Here is a 19,417-nt window from a genome sequence, read left to right on the forward strand (position 1 = left end):
AAACTAATGGAATGATTAAGATACTTTCTCACTCTGTTGCCATCAGTAATTTCAATCATAACATGGTAGATTTCCTGGCAATAAACTAAAATACCCTGAAAAATATGAAGAGATACTTCAGAATTAGTACAGATAGCTTTACGTACATTACGTGCATTAAATAAAAGAAATGGATTGCATTTAGTATTAAAGAAAGCAAAAAGAGCATCCCTCTTCCTCTAACAAGCCCCAGATAATCTGTCAGCAAATAAATATAAAACCAGTTTTTGATCATGAGTCTCTACCAGTAATGTTACCCACTAAGCTGCCATCTTCGCTCACTGGGATTACTATAGCAGCTCTCTACAATTCTCCCAGCTTCCAGTCTTGCTTATGTGTAGAGTTATTCATAGTGGCCAGATCCTTTCATAATCAAATAACACTTCTGCTTTATACTTAACATTGAATTGACCCTTCGAATCACTCAAGAGTCAAAGCCAAAGTCACCTTTTGACTCCTACGGCCCCATACACCATGGCCCATCATTTGATCTGATCTCTAATGCTTCATTGTTTATTTTTATATCAGTCATGGGACTAACCAAATGTTCTTCAAATATTTTCTCAAATGTCACCTTCTCCATAAGGCTTTCCTAGATTAATCCACATATAAATAGCCAACATCCTACCATCTTTCCCCAATTTGGCTCCCTTCCTCTCTCACTTGTCCCCTCTCCTTTCTCTCCTTCCATTCATGGGTCCCAATCCCAGAAACCCACAGAAAGTTGTTTTACAGTATTTCCCTTGAGTATAAAAGCCACAGACTAATAATTACACAGATAAAGGGAAGAACGAGTTATTTGTTGGCAACGACAGTATATGTGGTAAAGAAGTCTAGGCATAAAAACTAACCAGTCTTCAGTCCCTGTAAGACCCTGGAGAAGAAAACTGGCCAATAAGAAAGGCCCCTTTAAAAAGTGTAGAAAGGAGTCAACAACTGTGAGTTAGTTATCTAGGAATAACTGACCTGGTCTTGGTAAATCTTTCTTTTTTTCTGGTTCTTAACTGTTACATCATTTAGTAAGTAAATACTGGCAAATCACAGAACACCATTTGTACTATGAATAAGTGATAACAATACATTTGAAAAAAGGAAAAATACTGATGTAAAACAACAATTAAAATTGTATGATACAGTTCAGAATATTCAGCCTACGTCAGTAGGAGAATGACTTTGAACATGCTTTGGAACAACAGGTCACTGTCACAGGATTTTAGGCATTTATTGGTGTCAGCAGCACCTACTCACAGGACACACTGGAGCTTAGCTATTTCTATCTTTACCCTTTTTGAACATGGTAAAGAGTCTAAAATGCAATGTTTGTTGATTTTATATGTTATTCTAACTTAAGATTAAGAATAATTTCTTTTTATACAGAAAAAAATTTAACTGCCCCTTTCACAAATTAAACTGCTAGGTTACATGCTGAGAACAGTTTCAAATTCAATTTTTTCCCATATTATCAAAGTGAGCTGCCTTATTGTGTAGCCTGCAATACTTTTTTGTTACTGAGTTAAATTACCACCATCTATGGCTTGAATGCTCTCTGAGTGTCCCCAAAGGCCCATTATAATCAAAGTTTTAATCTTCAGGGTAGCAGCATTGGGAAGGGGTCGGATGGGAAGGGGTTATCTTAAAGGAGGTCCTGAGGTTCCTGAGTGAGGAACGCCCTCAAAGCTATGTGACATCATTCACATTCACATTCTCTCTCTCCTCTCCTCTTCTCCTCTCCTTCCTCCCCTTCCCTTGCGCCCTCCCTCCTTCCCCTCCTTCCCTCCCTCTGCCTGCCTCTCTCTCTGCCTGCCTCTCTCTCTGCCTGCCTCTCTCTCTGCCTGCCTCTCTCTCTGCCTGCCTCTCTCTCTGCCTGCCTCTCTCTCTGCCTGCCCCTCTCTCTGCCTGCCTCTCTCTCTCTGCCTGCCTCTCTCTTTCTGCCTGCCTCTCTCTCTCTGCCTGCCTCTCTCTTTCTGCCTGCCTCTCTCTCTCTGCCTGCCTCTCTCTCTCTCTCTGCCTGCCTCTCTCTTTCTGCCTGCCTCTCTCTCTCTGCCTGCCTCTCTGCCTGCCTCTCTCTCTCTCTCTGCCTGCCTCTCTCTCTCTGTCCCAGACTATCTGTTTGGACATGCAAGCTCTTCCACACATGCTTCTATCATGATGCTGGGAGTACCAGGCCTGTAAACAAGTCTCTTTTCTTTATAAAACTGCCTGTTTCCAGTTACTTCACTGTGGTAATGTAAGCCTGCTTAACATGTTGACCAAACAGAATTATGATTTTATCTGAGAAGCACAGAAGTCTTTAACTATAATCATGATGTAAAGCTCAGCTGGAAACTTACAATGTCTTCTCAGGTGTATAAACCTCTATCACAACACACTCAAAGTTCTTTATGTTTCATAGACTCCACAGCATCCACTCGTTCCCCCTACTCATCAACGGTCACAAAACCTATTGCAAATGTCAGTGTTGAATAGCAGTATTACTGGTGAAGTTAGAGCACAGTGGAATAAAACCCCGATTACTTAGCAAATGACTAAGAAAACCCAATATTGTATGCTTAGCATTAAAATTAAAATAAACATTTACATACACATGCACATATGGACATGCATAGGGACATATGTTTAAAAAAACAGTACATTTTATTGACACGGCTTCAACTAGGCAGAAAACCCATTAAGCCTAATTTGGAAGAAATTCTATAAAAATTATTATGGCTTAGGCACCCTCCTCTCTTTTTTAACATAGGCTCCTACAATGTGGTCTGGTCTCACTTCAAACTTGTGATATTCTTCCATCAGTCTCTAGAATGTTGGACTTATGGGTATAAGCCTCTGCACATAGCTATGTTTTCTGGATTCAGGTCTTAAAATCAAGTAATTCCTGTACCACCAAAAATGAAAAAAAATCTGAATTTCTTTATGAACTGGTAAATTTAAAAAAGCAGTTTACTGGGCTGGAGAGATGGCTCAGAGGTTAAGAGCACTCTGGCTGCTTTTCCAAAGGTCATGAGTTCTATTTCCAGCAACCACATGGTAGCTTACAACCATCTTTAATGATATCTGGTGCCCTCTTCTGGTGTGCAAAACACTGTATACATAATACATAAATAAATCTTTTTTAAAAGCAGTTTATTTTTAAACCTAGTTACAATAGCACTAAGTCTTGGCAATTCATTACAACCCAATCTGTGTAGAATTCAGAATGATCAACAACTAGATGACTAAACACAATTAAACAGAATGCAAATAAAAATTACAATGTGGCAATCATTCAACTCCAATTAATATCAGAGAGAGAGAGAGAGAGAGAGAGAGAGAGAGAGAGAGAGAGAGACTGAAAGAAAAAGGAACTCTCAGACACTTGGTAGGGATGTAGATTAGTTCAATTATATGATCCAGCTATTTCACTTCTATGTACATATCTGGTATCTATAGGAAATATAATTAGTATATCAATTAAATACTTGCATGTCATGTTTATTGCTGCAAGTCACAGTAACTAAGAAACAGATTCAATCTAGATGCTCATCCTTAAGAGAATAAAGAAGTGTCTTGGTCAGGGCTTCTACTGCTGTGAAATACCATGACCAAAATAACTTGGGGCAGGAAAGGGTTTATTTGGTGTATATATCCCAAGTCATAGTCCCTTGAGAGAAGCCAAGGCAGGAACTCAAAATGGGCAAAAAATTGGAGGCAAAAACCTGCAGGCAGGAGCTGATGCAGAGGCCATGAAGGACTGCTGTTCACTGGCTTGATCAGCCTGCATTTTTCTTATAGCACCCAGGATGACTAGCCCAGGATTGGTACCACCACAGTGGGCTGAGTCCTCCTTCATCAATCACTAATTAAGAAAATGCCCTACTGACTTGCCTGATCTTATGGAAGACTATCTCAGGTGAGATTCCTTCCCGTCAGATGACTCTAGTTTGTGTCAAGCTGACATAAAATTAGCCAGTACAACAAGATATTGGGAATCAGAAACAAAAAACATCCTTATAATTTTTTCATTGATGGCATAATTGAGACAGACTAGAGAATCATCTCCCCCAATAACAATTTCACACACACATAAACAAAAATGTTTGGGGATTATAAAAATAGAAAAATAACAAGAGAAAATACAAAGAGCACAAACGTATCCAGCTTTTGAAATGAAGTTTCAACTGATATTGTTCAGCCACAAAAGAAGAAGACTGAAATCCTGTCAACCTTACCAAGATGGATAGAGAACACTGTGTTAAGTGAAATATGACAGATACAGAAGAGTAAGTATCACATTTTTCTTTCATATGTGATTTAAAAAAAAATAAACTCTAATAAAAAGTAGTCCTAGCTAGGGCTTGAGAAAGTGAGATTGGGGCATGGGTATATAAAGGGGGGCTAGATTTAATCACTGTGTAATGTACACATATATTCAAACAATATATGAATTTCACTAATACCCACAATAACACATCAGGATAAAAATAAATCAAGCACAATAATCAGTGAGAATACCAATACATCACACTACTCTCTATCTACTAAGTTTGATTCTTAAATCCCACAAACCTCTCTCCCAATCACAGACCACATAACTAAGTCAGTATTGACAGGAAACAAAGCTAATATCATATTATTTCTTCATCAACTCAACAATGTCTGGATGTTGCAATCCTTAAAAAATGTAGTTTCCTTTGTTAAAGACCTGAAAATAATCAAATCAGAAAGTTACGGCCTATTACTGAGAATTATGGTGATTGAAAAAGCATTTTGCAGAAATCCTTGGTTTTTCAGGGATTCCACAGCCTGAGCCATACTCCATATAAGATCGACAAAGCTGGGCTGGAGAGACAGCTCAGAGGTTAATAACACTGACTGTTCTTCTAGAGAGTCCTGTGTTCAATTCCCAGCAACCACATGGTGGCTCACAATCATCTATAATGTGATCTGATGCCCTCTTCTGGCATGCAGGTGTACATGCAGGCAGAGCACAATAATAATAACAATAATTAATAAATAATAATAATAATAATAATAATAATAAAATCTTTTTTAAAAAACCCGCCAAAGCTAGATATTTTGGTTTATTTGCTTTTATCATGAAAGTATCAAGAAATCTCATAGTTGGGCAGTATGATGGCTTCATATGACGCCACTTTAAGACTTAGCATATGTAAGCCTAGGCAAGGTTAGGGATCAGCAAAGTGAGGGTACAGATGCCTGATGGCAATGAGAACATTAGAATAGACTGTGTGACTTTAGAGTCAGCCAGCTATGAGGGCTGTCAAAGCTTTATTTCACAAGCTGTCTATGTCTGTGCTATTGCATTTTCCAGAGTCATTTTTCTATTTTCATAGTCATTAAACTTTTATGTGAAAAGGGAGGGTGTCTAGTCTGTCTCAATTTTGCCATTAAAGAAACTATAACAGTAAGGTTTTTATTTATCTCTGATTCAAAATGCTAAAACATAAAAATTTCCCTCAAGGGCCAATAAAGTTAAAATTCATATAAGAATAATCTGAAGGTGAAGATTCAACATTTACTAAGATAAACTTGACCGAGGGAGATTGCTGCAAAATCTAGTCCCTGGGTAAACCCGGTTCACACACAAGAAAAATTATGTGAAATTTGTCTAAAGTTGCAGTGATGGTTAATTACTCTCACGGTCAGTTTCATTAGATTGAGAAGCATTGAGTCAATGCAGGCATTTCCTTTTTCTCTTCTCTCTCTCTCTCTCTCTCTTTGTTTTTGTTTTTGTTGTTGTTGTTGTTTTTTGTTTTTGTTTTTTTTGTGTGTGTGTGTGTGTGTGTGTGTGTGTGTGTTTTAAAGAGAAAATATTCTCTGTGTATCCTTGGCTTGTTCTGTAGACCAGGCTGGCTTTGAACTCACAGAGATCTGCCTCCCTAAGTGCTGGGATTACAGGTGTGGGCCACCATGCTCAGCTAATGCGAGTATTTTTGAAAAGTCTTGACTACAGATTCAAGTTGAATGTAGGCAGCACCTTTCTCTGTGCTGGAGTCCCAGACTGAATAAGAAGGAAAAAGCAAGTGGAGCACCTGCACTCATCTTGTTGTTTCTGACTGCAAATAATTCCCTTGCTGCCTTCAGTTTCCTGCCAAGAATATTCTGTACTCTCAAACTGAGAATCAAACCTTCCGTCTTTAAGTTCTTTCTTGTCAGGTAGTTGATCACACTAACAAGGAAAGTAACTAATACAGTTACTTCATTTCTCCATGTCTAAGAATAGTTATAAGCAGGTTTAGAGTACGTCCCCCTTATCCATCAGAGATATATTTGGAGACCCCCATCCAGGGGATGCTTAAAACTATATACAGTACATTTCTTCCCATATATACACAAACCTATGGTGTTTAATTTATATTTATACATAGTAAGAAATTACTATATCTACCTCTACACTCTGCAGTGTTACTAAGTAAAGCAAGGTCTACATGAAAGCAAGCACTGGAAACCTGCAACAGTCCGCTTGGTAACAGGCAGCTACTAAGTGACTGACTCACAGTTGTCACATGCAGTATGGATTGGATATACGAAGAGATGATTTGCACCCTGGCAACACGGTATGAGATCTACGTACCACTTGGAATGATGTGCAATTTAAAACTTGTAAATTGTTTATTTCTGGAATTTTCAATTTAGTATTTTTGGACTGTGATTAACAATGGCTAAAAGACTAGAAAACAACCAACAGATAGAAGGGGACTACTGTAATTCTGCTTCAGGGTTATTACATTGATAATGTGGTTATATAATGTTATATAATATGGTTGATAATGAATGAAGACACTATCATTAGTGACTGGCATATAGACAATCCTTGGTAAAGCATTGATTTTAATATGCAAATCATTCTTCAGTTTGGAACACGCTTACTCCCACGCCCCGCCCCCAATAACAGTGGAAGCAGGCAAAACAGAACAATGGCTACTAGGTGCAATATAATCTTCAACCTAGATCTTCAATGTAAACTTCATTTCAAGGGTGGAGGGAGAATCCCTTAAAGATGCAAAATTCATAAATGGTAGATACAGACTAAATGATAAACAGAATAAGAACAACTTCCCATGAAAATATTTCCCTGTATTCGTAAGTGCTACAAGGGATTTTCTACTATCACTTTGAAATACACCTGGATGTCCACAGAAAAACATTCTGTCCAAAGAAATTCAAAAGTTGAAAAAGAGTATACACATTGTAGGCTAAAAACCTCAAACAAATCACATCTCAAAGAAATTAAGATCATTCATTCTGTGAGAGAGAGAGAGAGAGAGAGAGAGAGAGAGAGAGAGAGAGAGTGTGTGTGTGTGTGTGTGTGTGTGTGTGTTAAAACACAAAGATCTGATCTGAAGAACTGTAAAACTTAACATTTCAAGAGTGGAAACAGCAACTCTTGAGCCTTTCAAAGATAGTGGGAAACAAAACAAAACAAAACAAAGTTAACTAGGCCACATAACACCTATGATCAAAAATTTAATCTTACAATGTGCAAGCCATTAACCTATCAATCTTTTCCTATTATTAGACAGATAACTATATCCCTTATCTCCAAAGTCCTTTCCCAGCCTCCATGATGGCCTTTTGTATATCAGCCAATTTCTAACCAGGACACTGAGCCCTATGTAGCCCCTACTATTTGCTATTAGCAATGCTGTCATTACACATTACTGATAAGAAGATGATATGAACTCAGCAAGGAGATGAGAGTGCTGCTCCACAGATAGTTTTGTTTTGTTTTCCAAGAGCTTCAGTTAACTTAACCGAGAAATAGATCACTGTCTATTCAGCTCTGTGAGCCTTCCTATCCTTTAAAAGCAGAAAAAGAAACTCCAGCAATTATTTCATAAACTAGTATCTGGCAGGATGAGGAAAACAAAAGAATCACAATAGTCGTAAAGTCAAATAAGTCTCTGCAGCAATCTAACGGGTGATAGTACAAAAATTCACAATAGACTCAGAGGTTAAGGTATAAACCTAAGCACTGTATTCATAGCACCATATAGCTCATAAAACCAAAATGGCAAAAAACACCATTCCAAAATATATACTTCATCTCACTATTAAGAGAAAGGGTCGAAGCTATTAATGAGTAATGGTATAAAAACAGCAAAACTACGTGGCTGCATTACTATGAAACACAGCGGCAAGTAGATTAGATTGAACTTCACTGGAGACGCAGGGGAGCTGTGGCTTGGGGTCCACAGAGCAAGAAATACACTACTCGGCAGCACAGTCCTCAAAGTTCTTCACTTATATTTAAGATTTATTTTATTATTTAAAATATGTGGTTTTCCTATGTATAAAGAAGTATACCATATGTGTACCTAGGACCCAGAAAGGTCAGAAGTTGCCACTGAATCCCCTTTGACTGTAGTTAGAGATGGTTGTGAGCTGCCATGTGGATGTTAGGAATCAAGCCCAGGTCTTCTGTGAAAGCAACAAGTATCCTTAACCACTGAGCCTACTCTATAACCCTATAAATTCCTTAGAATCCTTCTAAAAGTCAAGACTGTTACTAATTACTACCTGGTGATTACCTATTATGGTAGCAGACAGGACCCTACCAGTTATCAGATCATACATAAAGATTAATCAAATAAATGCTATTTTGCTAAAATTCTCAAGTGAGCAGAAACCCTGATATAAGCGTGGTATTTGGCTTCTGGCCTGCGTTTAATGACTGGCGACAGTCATGTTCCAGAAGAGAGAACATGGTGCCTACACCATACAGAACACCAGCAAGCAGGGGGAAAAAGAATTCTTCCCTACCTTTCTTACCACCAGAACCTCGATGAGACTCACCGGCCTTCATCTCTACATTATGAAAACAGAAGCAGCTGTATACTTAGGCCCCAGCTCCTTTGGATATGGTCTCAAAGCAGTCTTGTCTAAACTGGGTCTGTGCTCTCGTGGACATGGTATGTCATGCTTCGAGTAAGGCTTAACAAATATAAGATTAAAATCCTATTCTCCCTTCCTTTAGGCCTCTTATCCAACCCAGAACCTGGCATGTGCCAAACAAATGCTTGACCACTGGGCTATTCCCACAGCCTCATATTGGGTACCACTACTGACTACAAAACAAACAAACAAACAAACAAACAAAAAACAAAACCAACAAAACAAAAAACAGGGAATTTTCCCTGAAAATTCCATGGGTCAAAGAAATACGGAGTAAATCAAGACATATCTCAAGACAAACAAAATGTAAACACAACAAGCTCACACTTGGATGCAGCAGGAGTGCTAAGTGTATCGGCAGTTGTAAACACTTATATTTAAAAAGAAAATAGAGCAAACATCTATGTTTTAGGTATTTCTAACAGTTCCTGAATTATTGGTGGGACACTGCAACTTAGATGCACAGAGTTTGATGTGTCTACCATTACATTTAAGCCATATCTTATAAGTTACGTTATGCTAGGCATATCTTTTTGAGTTTGAGAGCAGTGTGGTTTACATAACCAGTTCCCAAGCCAACCAAGAGTCAGGACTACATAATGATATCCTGTCTTTAAAAATAAAAGGAGCAAAGCTTTGGTTTATCTGTCATGGTATTCCTTGAGTACGGCTGGAAACACAGCAATACAGTACTTCACAGAACTCATTCTCAACCTTTCTTTATCTTGCACAGGGCTCTCCAGAAGAACATATGCAATACAAAGAAACTCCTTGGGGTCAGACAGATGGAAGGCTTGACAAAGGAAGAATGGAAGCTTCAGATAGCCCCCTCAGTGTTTGCACTTAATTCTCTGACAGTGAAGCTCGGTGGAACTGCTTCTGTTTCTTGTTGGCAAGTGTACCTCTGATGAACTGAATTTGAGCACTGAATCACTGAGGATGCCAGATGTTACCCTTTAAGAGCTTTGAAGTGCTGTTTTGCTCAATATGCTAGGTTCTGACTAGTGTTCTCCTGGTTACACTTAGGGTTTAGTCCTTAAGGGAACACTTGGAGGTGATCTGAGACTCCAGGTTACCCTTCCTGAACACTAAGGAATTTCTCAAGTAGTTTAACATCAAAGTCAAGTTTATTTATCAAATTTGTGGCCTTCTCAAACCAAGCACTCATAAGTTCAATATTTTCTACCATTTCACACAGCAAATGTGGTAACCTAGTCAGGTGACCAGCTACAAAGATAACAGAGGTTTGCTCCTGGAGATTTTTTTTTCCCTACAGGACTTTGTACAAGTCAATACATTTTTAGGGAGCAAGAGTAGTAACAATGAAATTGAAATCTGTCGCTGCCCTATGGTGTAAAATGCTTTACCAGAGTACAGCTACTCCATCTAATATTTGTGTCACTGCTTGTATCTTCTAAACAAAAAACGAGAGCCTGCAGGAGGTCCACTAGCATTTCAAAGGCACCATGCCAGCCTGTCCACTGAGAATGAAAAATAAACTGTAGTTCTTTACCCCTTTCTTCAGTGTTCTGGAAAAACAAAAACAAAAACAAAAACAAAAACAAGCCGGGCGTGGTGGCGCACGCCTTTAATCCCAGCACTCGGGAGGCAGAGGCAGACGGATCGCTGTGAGTTCGAGGCCAGCCTGGTCTACAAAGCGAGTCTAGGACAGCCAAGGCTACACAGAGAGACCCTGTCTCAAAAAACCAAAAAACAAACAAACAAAAAAACAAAAACAAAAAACCCAGAAGGTATATTGTCAAGTTCTGAAAGCATCTGAAGCAATCCATGTAAAAAGGAACAACCCTACCAATTGTTTTTAGTGTAACAGATACCCCCACAACAGACCCCAGCTTAGGGACAAGAAGAGTGGAGAGTATTGGTAGCTCAGGGTTACTTCTCTTAGTGTCTAGAAGCCACAAGTTTCATTTAGGGAGAAAATTGGCTGAGCGTATTTTAAGCCTGGTCACAACAACACTCCATATTTAGTCCCCACTTCTCAGTTATCATTGTGTAAAACTTCACAGCCAGAGTTTTTACACTGGCTTCATAAGACGGGAAACCCACAAGTTCCTGTCAGACTATGAGATGCAGTGACTAGCCTCGGCAGCACTTGTGGGTGCTCTTCCCCTGCTAAGTCCACTACACTGTTCATGATAATAAGAAAGAAAATGGAATGAGCCTCATCTCCCTGTGGGTTGCTCCAGATGAGGCTCTCACAGTTCTCTAGGAGGTCTGTGTGTTTTAGAATGGAACAATAAGTGAGATAAATGTGCTCTCAAGGCCCCTTCCCAGGACCTCTTCAGAACCCATCCACTCTAGCAGTGCTCGAAGATTATCAGAGATCTTCCGGGATTGCCCGGTTCAGGCCCTTCCAGACATACAGTATCTTTTGCCATAAAAACAAGATTTTCAGATGACGATTTTAAGTCTGTTCTCTTTTTTCTAAGTTGGATGTCCTCACCCTGGTGAAATACCCTTCCTTTGCAATGTGGCTCTCTGAGCACTGCTGCTTACATTTTAATCTTGTTCAGAAATCTCATCTATTATTAACTGTTTCACTACCCTGACTTCAAATTCACTCAATCCTTTTATTCACTTTCTTTCTGTTACACCTATTTATTTGGGGTGGCATACCACAGTGCACATGTGAAAGGCAGAAGTTAGCTTGTAGGAATTGGTTATGCCCTTCCACCATTGAACCCAGGCCTGACAGTGAGTATTTTACTATCTGAGCCATCTTGCCATTGCTGGGCCTTATTCATTTTCTGAAATAAGTCTACTACATGACTATTACAATGACTAATAAGATCAAATACTGTTTTGTTTTATTTCAAGACAGGGTTTCTCTGTGTAGTCCTGGTTGTCCTGGAACTCATTCTGTAAATTAGGCTGGCCTTGAACTCACAGAGATCCACCTGCTTCTGCCTCTGTGAGTGCTGGGATTAAGAGCGTACACCACCACTGCCCAGTTCAAATACTGTTCATACTGCAGTGTCTTGAACTGCCTATAAAGCCCAGTTCTCCTATACTATCTGGCACACAACTGTTCATGTTTATTTCACTGATCAGATTATTTATTTTCTAACTCTCCTAAGATTCTCTAACCACTTCTGATGGCCACTTGGATCCCATAGGCACTGAAGAAGGCCAATCTGGACTGTGTGTTGTTTTGTGTGCAGCTGGGGCAGTACAGAACTTCAGTACCATTGCATGGCTGCTGAAGCTTACCACTTCCTCAAGGTAACTTATCTAACTACTGCGCTCAGGGAGGAGCCCAACAGTGAATTATGAAGAAATTCTCAGGAAATCAATAAAAAGCAAAGAGATTAGATTAGTAATCACATTAAATGAAAGCCCCAAACCAAATACATTTGTAGGTAAATTCTATACGCATTTAAGGAAAAATCAATGCCAATCTTTATAAAAATTCTTTCATAAATTAAAGAAATGAGAATTTTCCAAACTCATTTGAAAAGGTCAGTATTACTGCCACACCAAAGCCAATTAAGGACACTACAAGAAAAGAGTATAAGAAAGCATCCCTGATGCATTTAGATATAATAGTCTTCTACACATATGAGAAAACCGAATTCATATTAAAAGAACCAAGTAAGGGACAAGATAAAAGACACTCATCTCTATGCTTCTATTTCTATTTAAAATGATTTTGTTAACCATAGCCAGACAAATTAGGCAAGAAAAAGAAATAACAAATTTAAAACATAAAAGAATTTAGACTATATCTGCTTGGATTTGACATCATCATACATACAGAGGCTCTAAAGAAATTACTAAAAATTTTGTGGTAATAATAAAAATATTTGATAAAGCTGAAGGGCACAAAACTAACATATACAAATTGCATGCATATATACTAGCAAACCATCCCTTAAAGAAATTAAACAACCCCATTTACAATAGTGTCAAAAGTAGAAATAACTTCAAAGAGGTAAAGACTTATACACTGATCTATAAAACTGTAAGACACCAATGAAAAAATTATATATGATGCAAAATGAAAAGATACCCTATGTTCATGGAGTAGAAGAATTAATATTGCTATAAAGTCCTTACTGCATGTCGTCCCTATAGAAATTGCTATGTCATTTTTTTATAGAACCAGATAAAGTACTCTTAAAATTATTTTTGGAACTGAAAAGACTGCTATCACGTGAAATTATCTTGGGAATGAAGAACAAGCCTAAAGATACCACATTTCTGGACCCTAAACTATGGCTCTATAATAAACATAACAGTATGATACTTGCTTATAAGTATAGCTATTTTCTAATTTTAATAGGTTTTTAATTATATATCCAATAAAGGATATTAACTAAAATATATAAGGTACTCACAACAAAATAAATGACCTGACTGAAAACAGAAAAATAATTTAGTTTTCCAAACAAAACATACAAATAGTCAACAGGTACACGAAAAGGTGCTTAAATCAATGCCTATCAGAGAAATGCAAATTAAAATTATAATGCATTGTCACGCACGCACGCACGCACGCACGCACGCACGCACGCACGCACGCCAGGCTCTTCCCCACTTTTTCTTCTAACTGATTTAGTGTCTCTGGTTTTATGTTGAGATCTTTAATCCATTTGGACTTGAGTTTTGTGCATGGCAACAAATATGGGTCTAATTACATTTTTCTACATGTAGATATCCAGTTGTAGACCAGCACCATTTGTTAAAGGTGCTATCCTTTTTCCATTGAATAGATTTGGCTTCTTTGTCAAAAATCAAGTGACCATATGTGTGTGGATTCATTTCTGGGTCTTTGATTCAATTCCATTGATCAACCAGCCTATTGTGCCAGTACCATGATGTTTTAATTACTGTTGCTCTACAGTCCGGCTTGAGATCAGGAATGGAGATTCCTCCTGAGGATCTTTTATTATACAAGATTGTTTTAGCTATTCTGAATTTTTTGTTATTCCATATGAGTTGAGAATTGATCTTTCAATGTTTTTTAAAAATTGTATAGGTATTTTGATAGGGATTGCATTGAATCTGTAAATTGCTTTTGGTAAGATGGCCATTTTTACTATGTTAATTCTCCCGATCTATGAACAAGGTAGATCCTTCCATCTTTTGATTCCTCTTCAATCTCTCTCTTCAGAGATTTAAAGTTTTTTCAAACAAGTCCTTCACTTGCTTGGTTAGAGTTACTCCTAGATATTTTATATTGCTTGTGGCTGTCGTGAAAGTTGTAGTTCTCCTAATTTCTTCCTCTGCTTGATTGTCTTTTGTGTATAGGAAGTCTACTGACTTTTTTGAGTTAATTTTGTATCCAACCAATTTGCTGAAGGTGTTTATCAGCTGTAGGAGTTCTGGTGAAATTTTGGGGGTCACTTATGTACACTATCATATCATCTGCAAATTGGGATAATTTGACTTCCTCCTTTCCCATTTGGATCTCCTTGATCTCCTTTTGTTGTCTTACTGCTCGGGCTAGAACTTCAAGAACTATACTGAAGAGATATGGAGAAAGTGGGCAGCCTTGTCTGGTCCCCGATTTTAGAGGAATTTCCTTGAGTATCTCTCCATTTAATTTGATTTTAGCTATTGGTTTGCTGTATATAGCCTTTATTATGTTTAGGTATGTGCCTTGTATTCCTGATCTCTCCAAAACTTTAAACAAGAAAGGGTGTTGGATTTTGTAAAATACTTTTTCAGCATCTAAGGAGATGGTCATGTGGTTTTCTTCTTTCAGTTTGTTTATGTGGTGGACTACAATGATGGATTTCTGTATATTAATCTATCCCTGCATTCCTGGAATGAAGCCTACCTGGTCATGGTGAATGATATCTTTGATATGCTCTTGTATTCATTTTGCAAGTATTTTATTGAGTATTTTTGCATCAATGTTCACAAAATTTGAAAATCTAAGGGAAATGGACAAATTTCATGATCAATTCCATTTTCCAAAATTGAATCAAGATCAGATAAACAAATTAAATAGTCCTATTTCTCCTATGGAAATAGAAACAATCATTGATAGTCTCCCAACCAAAAAAAAAAAAAAAAAAAGCCCAGGACCAGATGGTTTCAGCACAGAATTCTACCAGACCTTCAAAGAAGAGCTAATACCAATATTCTTCAAGGTACTCCAAAAGATGGAAATGGATGGAACATTACCAAATTCATTCTATGAGGTCATAGTTACATTGATACCTAAACCCTACAAAGACCTAACAAAAAAAGAGAATTTCAGACCAATTTCTCTGAGGATATTTTCTATATGATACACATCCTTGCTTTTTGTATATTTTACTACTTTAAAGGTTATTTCCCTAATGTGTTGTCATGTTTTCTCATTATTTGTATTGCTACATTCTAACCTGTCTTCCAGAAATTGAATTATTACCTTGTATTTTCTCCTAGAGTCAATATACTCTCTATTTAAGACAATATAAGAAAACGGACTTGTGTACTTGCACTTTGCATTTTGCTTTCCGTGAAATAAACTAAGTGGCAATGTCAGAACTTATAATTTTTTGAAAGTTCAACTACCAAAAAATGTAATGGTGATTTACAGTTATTTATCATGGGCTTACTTACTCTACTCATTTTTGCTTTATCTGTGTAATTAGAAAAGCATATGTACAAATTATATTTATAAAATAATTTAAAATCATTTTATTTAGAAAAACACTTGAGAATTCATCAGGTAATTTAACTAAATTATTTGAGTAAACATTTCATCAGAAGTCAATATTCAAATTGTTTTTATACTACATAATCTATTTATATCAAGTCTTGTTTAAATCTGCATTTTTCTGTATAGCTACAATAAGCAAACCACACACAAATACAAAGCCCTGTTTAATAGAAGCTTGAAGCAGAGATACAGAATTGGGGTAGAAGCCTATTAAGGATAGGATTAGTCAACATTTGGTCTAATGGTGTAAGTATATGCTTACTGCTAGCTAGGGTAAGAAATTTCAAAGAAACTGTCAAGTTTGGGGCCTAATAATTAATTCAACAACCCTTTAAATCTATACTTTCATATTTCTATAAAACAATACTGCTAAAATCATTCTAATACACTGAGACTTTATATGTAATTTTACTTAAAACAGGAGAGTAATCTTTCATAATCACTGTACTACTGCTGATGATGTTAATATTGTGTGACTCTCTCATTTGTATGGGCTAATTCATTTCCTCTCACAGTGGTAGGCTGTACTAACACAATCATTTTTCTTTTATTGTTTACTAATAAGACAGTAATTCTCATGAAGCCTAAGAACATAGGCTTTTAAATATAATAAGCCAAAGGATGTTTACTTTATTTAGAATGATTCTCATGTACATTTCATTTGCATGAACACTAACACCTAAATGTTTTCTTTCCTATGGATGATAAACTGCGTATCACTAAATAGGAGACACAAATTTAGGTAGGCAGACCCTATGTACACCTCTCTAGAAAACAAGCAACAATTTACAGAATACTCCCCTTTACCCAAAGCCTGCTAACCTTCCATTAGAAACCCTTTAAAGGTGTGATCTTTACGTTCCCAACATCTATCTGGAAGTTAGAAACGACAGCAGCGTGGGTGTCAGTTCCAGGGCACTATAATGTGAACCCACGTGCTCTACCTGAAATACCAATTGTTACAGAGAACACTTCCATGTATTGTTAATTGACACGTTTATATATGGTGTAATGATTCCTAGAAATGCACTGTGAATAATATTTAATATCATACAGCTTGGCTGATTAACTGCATTTGGCAAGTAATTATATTTTGGGATATCAGATAGTCTACCACACTTAAACACAGTACCACTTACTAATCTGCACAGAAAATTTAAAAAGTCTCAACGTCTCATTCATACGTTATATCTTTATGAGAGCCCAGGAGAAGAAGCATGTGGGGTACCTTTCATGATGTCCTATATCCAAAAGAATTTCATCTGCATGTCTTTGGAGTTCGTTTCCTTCTAAGTGCTTTAATTTCTTCAGTTCACTTTGTAGAAAAAACCAGAGCTCTTTAGCTCCATTTTCAATCCTCCTTCGTAAGATTTCATGATCCTTTCCCAGACCTGCAGAGAACAGAAACTATGAGCATTTCTAACATTTTGGTAAGAGGAATTTTCAATTAATTGAGCTACCCTCAGCATAGTAATATGGAGAAGAACATGCATAATCACATACCATTTCTGGCTTGTTTCTTGTAATTTTCAATCTGTTCTTTGGCCTTAACAAGCTGTTCTTCTAAAACACGGACTCTTCCTGTAGCTGTCCCCTGGTCAATGGGGCCTTCTGGTATTCTGTGGTTCAGAGAGGAAAATGTGAACATTTATACCGTACAACAAAACACATGAATACTTTGCTAAACCATAGTGATTAGTATCTGTGCAGGTCACTAAGCATACCAAAAAGAGTTGCAAACTGAATATTTTCAACAGTACAGGAGTAATTATCAGGGCTGGCACGGGAATGAACAAGAGCAGAAAATGGTTATGTAGTTGAAATATAAGATCTCCTGAGAGCTAAGAGATGTGTAGAGTGGTTCCCTAAAATCTTTCTCCTTATTTGGGGTGTCACCTCTGGTGGCAAAATGGTCAATTTCATAGTGGTGCTAAAAATAACAAAAATGTAGGAGAAGGTGAAGTGACATAAAGAGAGTGAGTATATATCTGAAAGGATCTCTACAGGGTCATCAAATATCAAAGACAAAGCAATTCTGTATTAATCTCAGTATCAGGTTATATGACTGTTTCAATTTGTGAATCCATCTGTAACTAGCAATACTTTTATAGGGAAGGGAAAGATAATGGAAGAGAAATACATTAGAAAAAAGGAGATTGTCTTTATTTCTGTTTGAAATAAACAAAATCATTCAATAACATAAATTGTTGAAAAAATAACACAGTAACTCTAGAATCTTCTGCTTATTCCATCAGCCTGTATCTGTTCCACTTCTTTCCAAACTTGGAACATGCTTGCTTTTGTGTGATTTTTTCAATACTCTGTACTCCATTTTGGCATAAATACCTACATGAAACTTTTTGGTAGGATAAACAGTGATCTTCCAAAGGCATTTGTATCTTAATTTCTGGAATTTATGATCATTATTTTACGTGGCAAAAGGAGACGTGGAATATGGGTTTAAGGATCCAGAGACTGGAGGCATGCAGGGTGGTCTGGTGGGTGGTGAGTGTAATCAAGAGCATCCACAAAAGAGAGAGAGACTGGGAGACTTTGCGACAGAATAGAGCGGGTACGTGGCTGCTTGCTTTTAGGATGCAGGAAGGATCTAGGAGCGAGAATTGAATCTTTTTAGAGACTGGAAAAGGAAACAGATTTCTCACTTGCAGTTTCCCTATGAAATATTGCCTCTAGACACCTTGGTTCTAGCTCAGGGGAAATCATTTCTGACTTCTAAAATGATCACTGTGGGGAGAGGGGGAGCTTGTTGTTTAAAGGCAGCAGCTTTCTGGTATTTATCTCAACTCCCATAGGAAACACACAAACACGTATTCTTTTTGCAAAATTGTGAATATTAAATAATGGGATGATTCTTCTTCAAAACTGTAGTTATAAAAAAAGAGAATTTATCTACTCTTACAATTATTGTCCTTTGTAGGAACTTAACAGTGGAACCCAAACTGAGACAGTAATATAATCCTTTGGTCCAAATGCAATGAAACAGGTATTTTACAGCTTTTTAAACATTTTGCAAAATGAATGAGACCAAATTAACTATTAATTACCTCCACTACACTTCATAATGTGTTTAGTGTTGAAGTTACTGTTTTACATATAGTAGAGTAATTAGAACTGTAAATGAAACTGTTTGCATTAACATCAAACAGAAGCATTAAAATAACCATCTTTCATACATGTTTCTAAAGACATAGAATATCAATGAAAAAGCATTCATTTGTACATGCACAAAGTGAGCAATGTTAAAATAAAAATAAGTATATAACTGAATAATGTATAAGCATTTAAATATGCATATACATAAACAAGGCATGTACTGATATATAATTTTTAATATCTGACCTTTAATCTCTTTCAAAATTAGATGATTCATTTCTTGAAAACCATGTTTAAACACAAAACAAATAAAAACCCTTCTACCTCTTAGGATTTATTATGGAGGCACTGTGCCATGGACAGAGATGCTCTTGATCAAAACATAGCTTAGAGATAGAAAAATTCAAACAACAGAAAGATTGTGTCTAGGCTCTCCTTATCTCATTTCTTCCTATATTGGTGGACAGTACCAAGGACAAACCAGACATAAAAAATAACATGCAATCTTTTCAGCAGATTTTTATCAAGTACTAAATCCAACCTAATTCTAATAAAATGGAATGTACGTAGTGATCTATATTACATTATTATATATAATTGTATAATCTAACTGTGAATACACTGTAGATAAGGAAAAAGAAAAGCATATGGACTATTCTTTCCAAACGTTATCTATAAATGTCCATCAGCATG

At 37.0% G+C, this 19,417-nt stretch overlaps 1 protein-coding gene across 7 annotated transcripts in view; it reads right to left on the reverse strand.

Annotated features, from left to right (window-relative positions):
* FUT8 (fucosyltransferase 8) overlaps positions 1 to 19,417 on the reverse strand; it is a 203,874-nt gene that overhangs the window by 67,299 nt on the left and 117,158 nt on the right. For all 7 annotated transcript variants that reach the window (XM_084792306.1, XM_084792308.1, XM_084792304.1 and 4 more), the window contains 2 exons: positions 17,114 to 17,229; positions 16,839 to 17,001 (listed from right to left, as the gene is read on the reverse strand). In XM_084792306.1, the coding sequence (XP_084648432.1) occupies positions 16,839 to 17,001; positions 17,114 to 17,229 (279 nt within the window). The remainder of the gene's footprint in view (positions 1 to 16,838; positions 17,002 to 17,113; positions 17,230 to 19,417) is intronic.

Source organism: Acomys minous, assembly GCF_964271855.1.
Source record: "Acomys minous genome assembly, chromosome: 8".
NCBI classification, from domain to species: Eukaryota; Metazoa; Chordata; class Mammalia; order Rodentia; family Muridae; genus Acomys; species Acomys minous.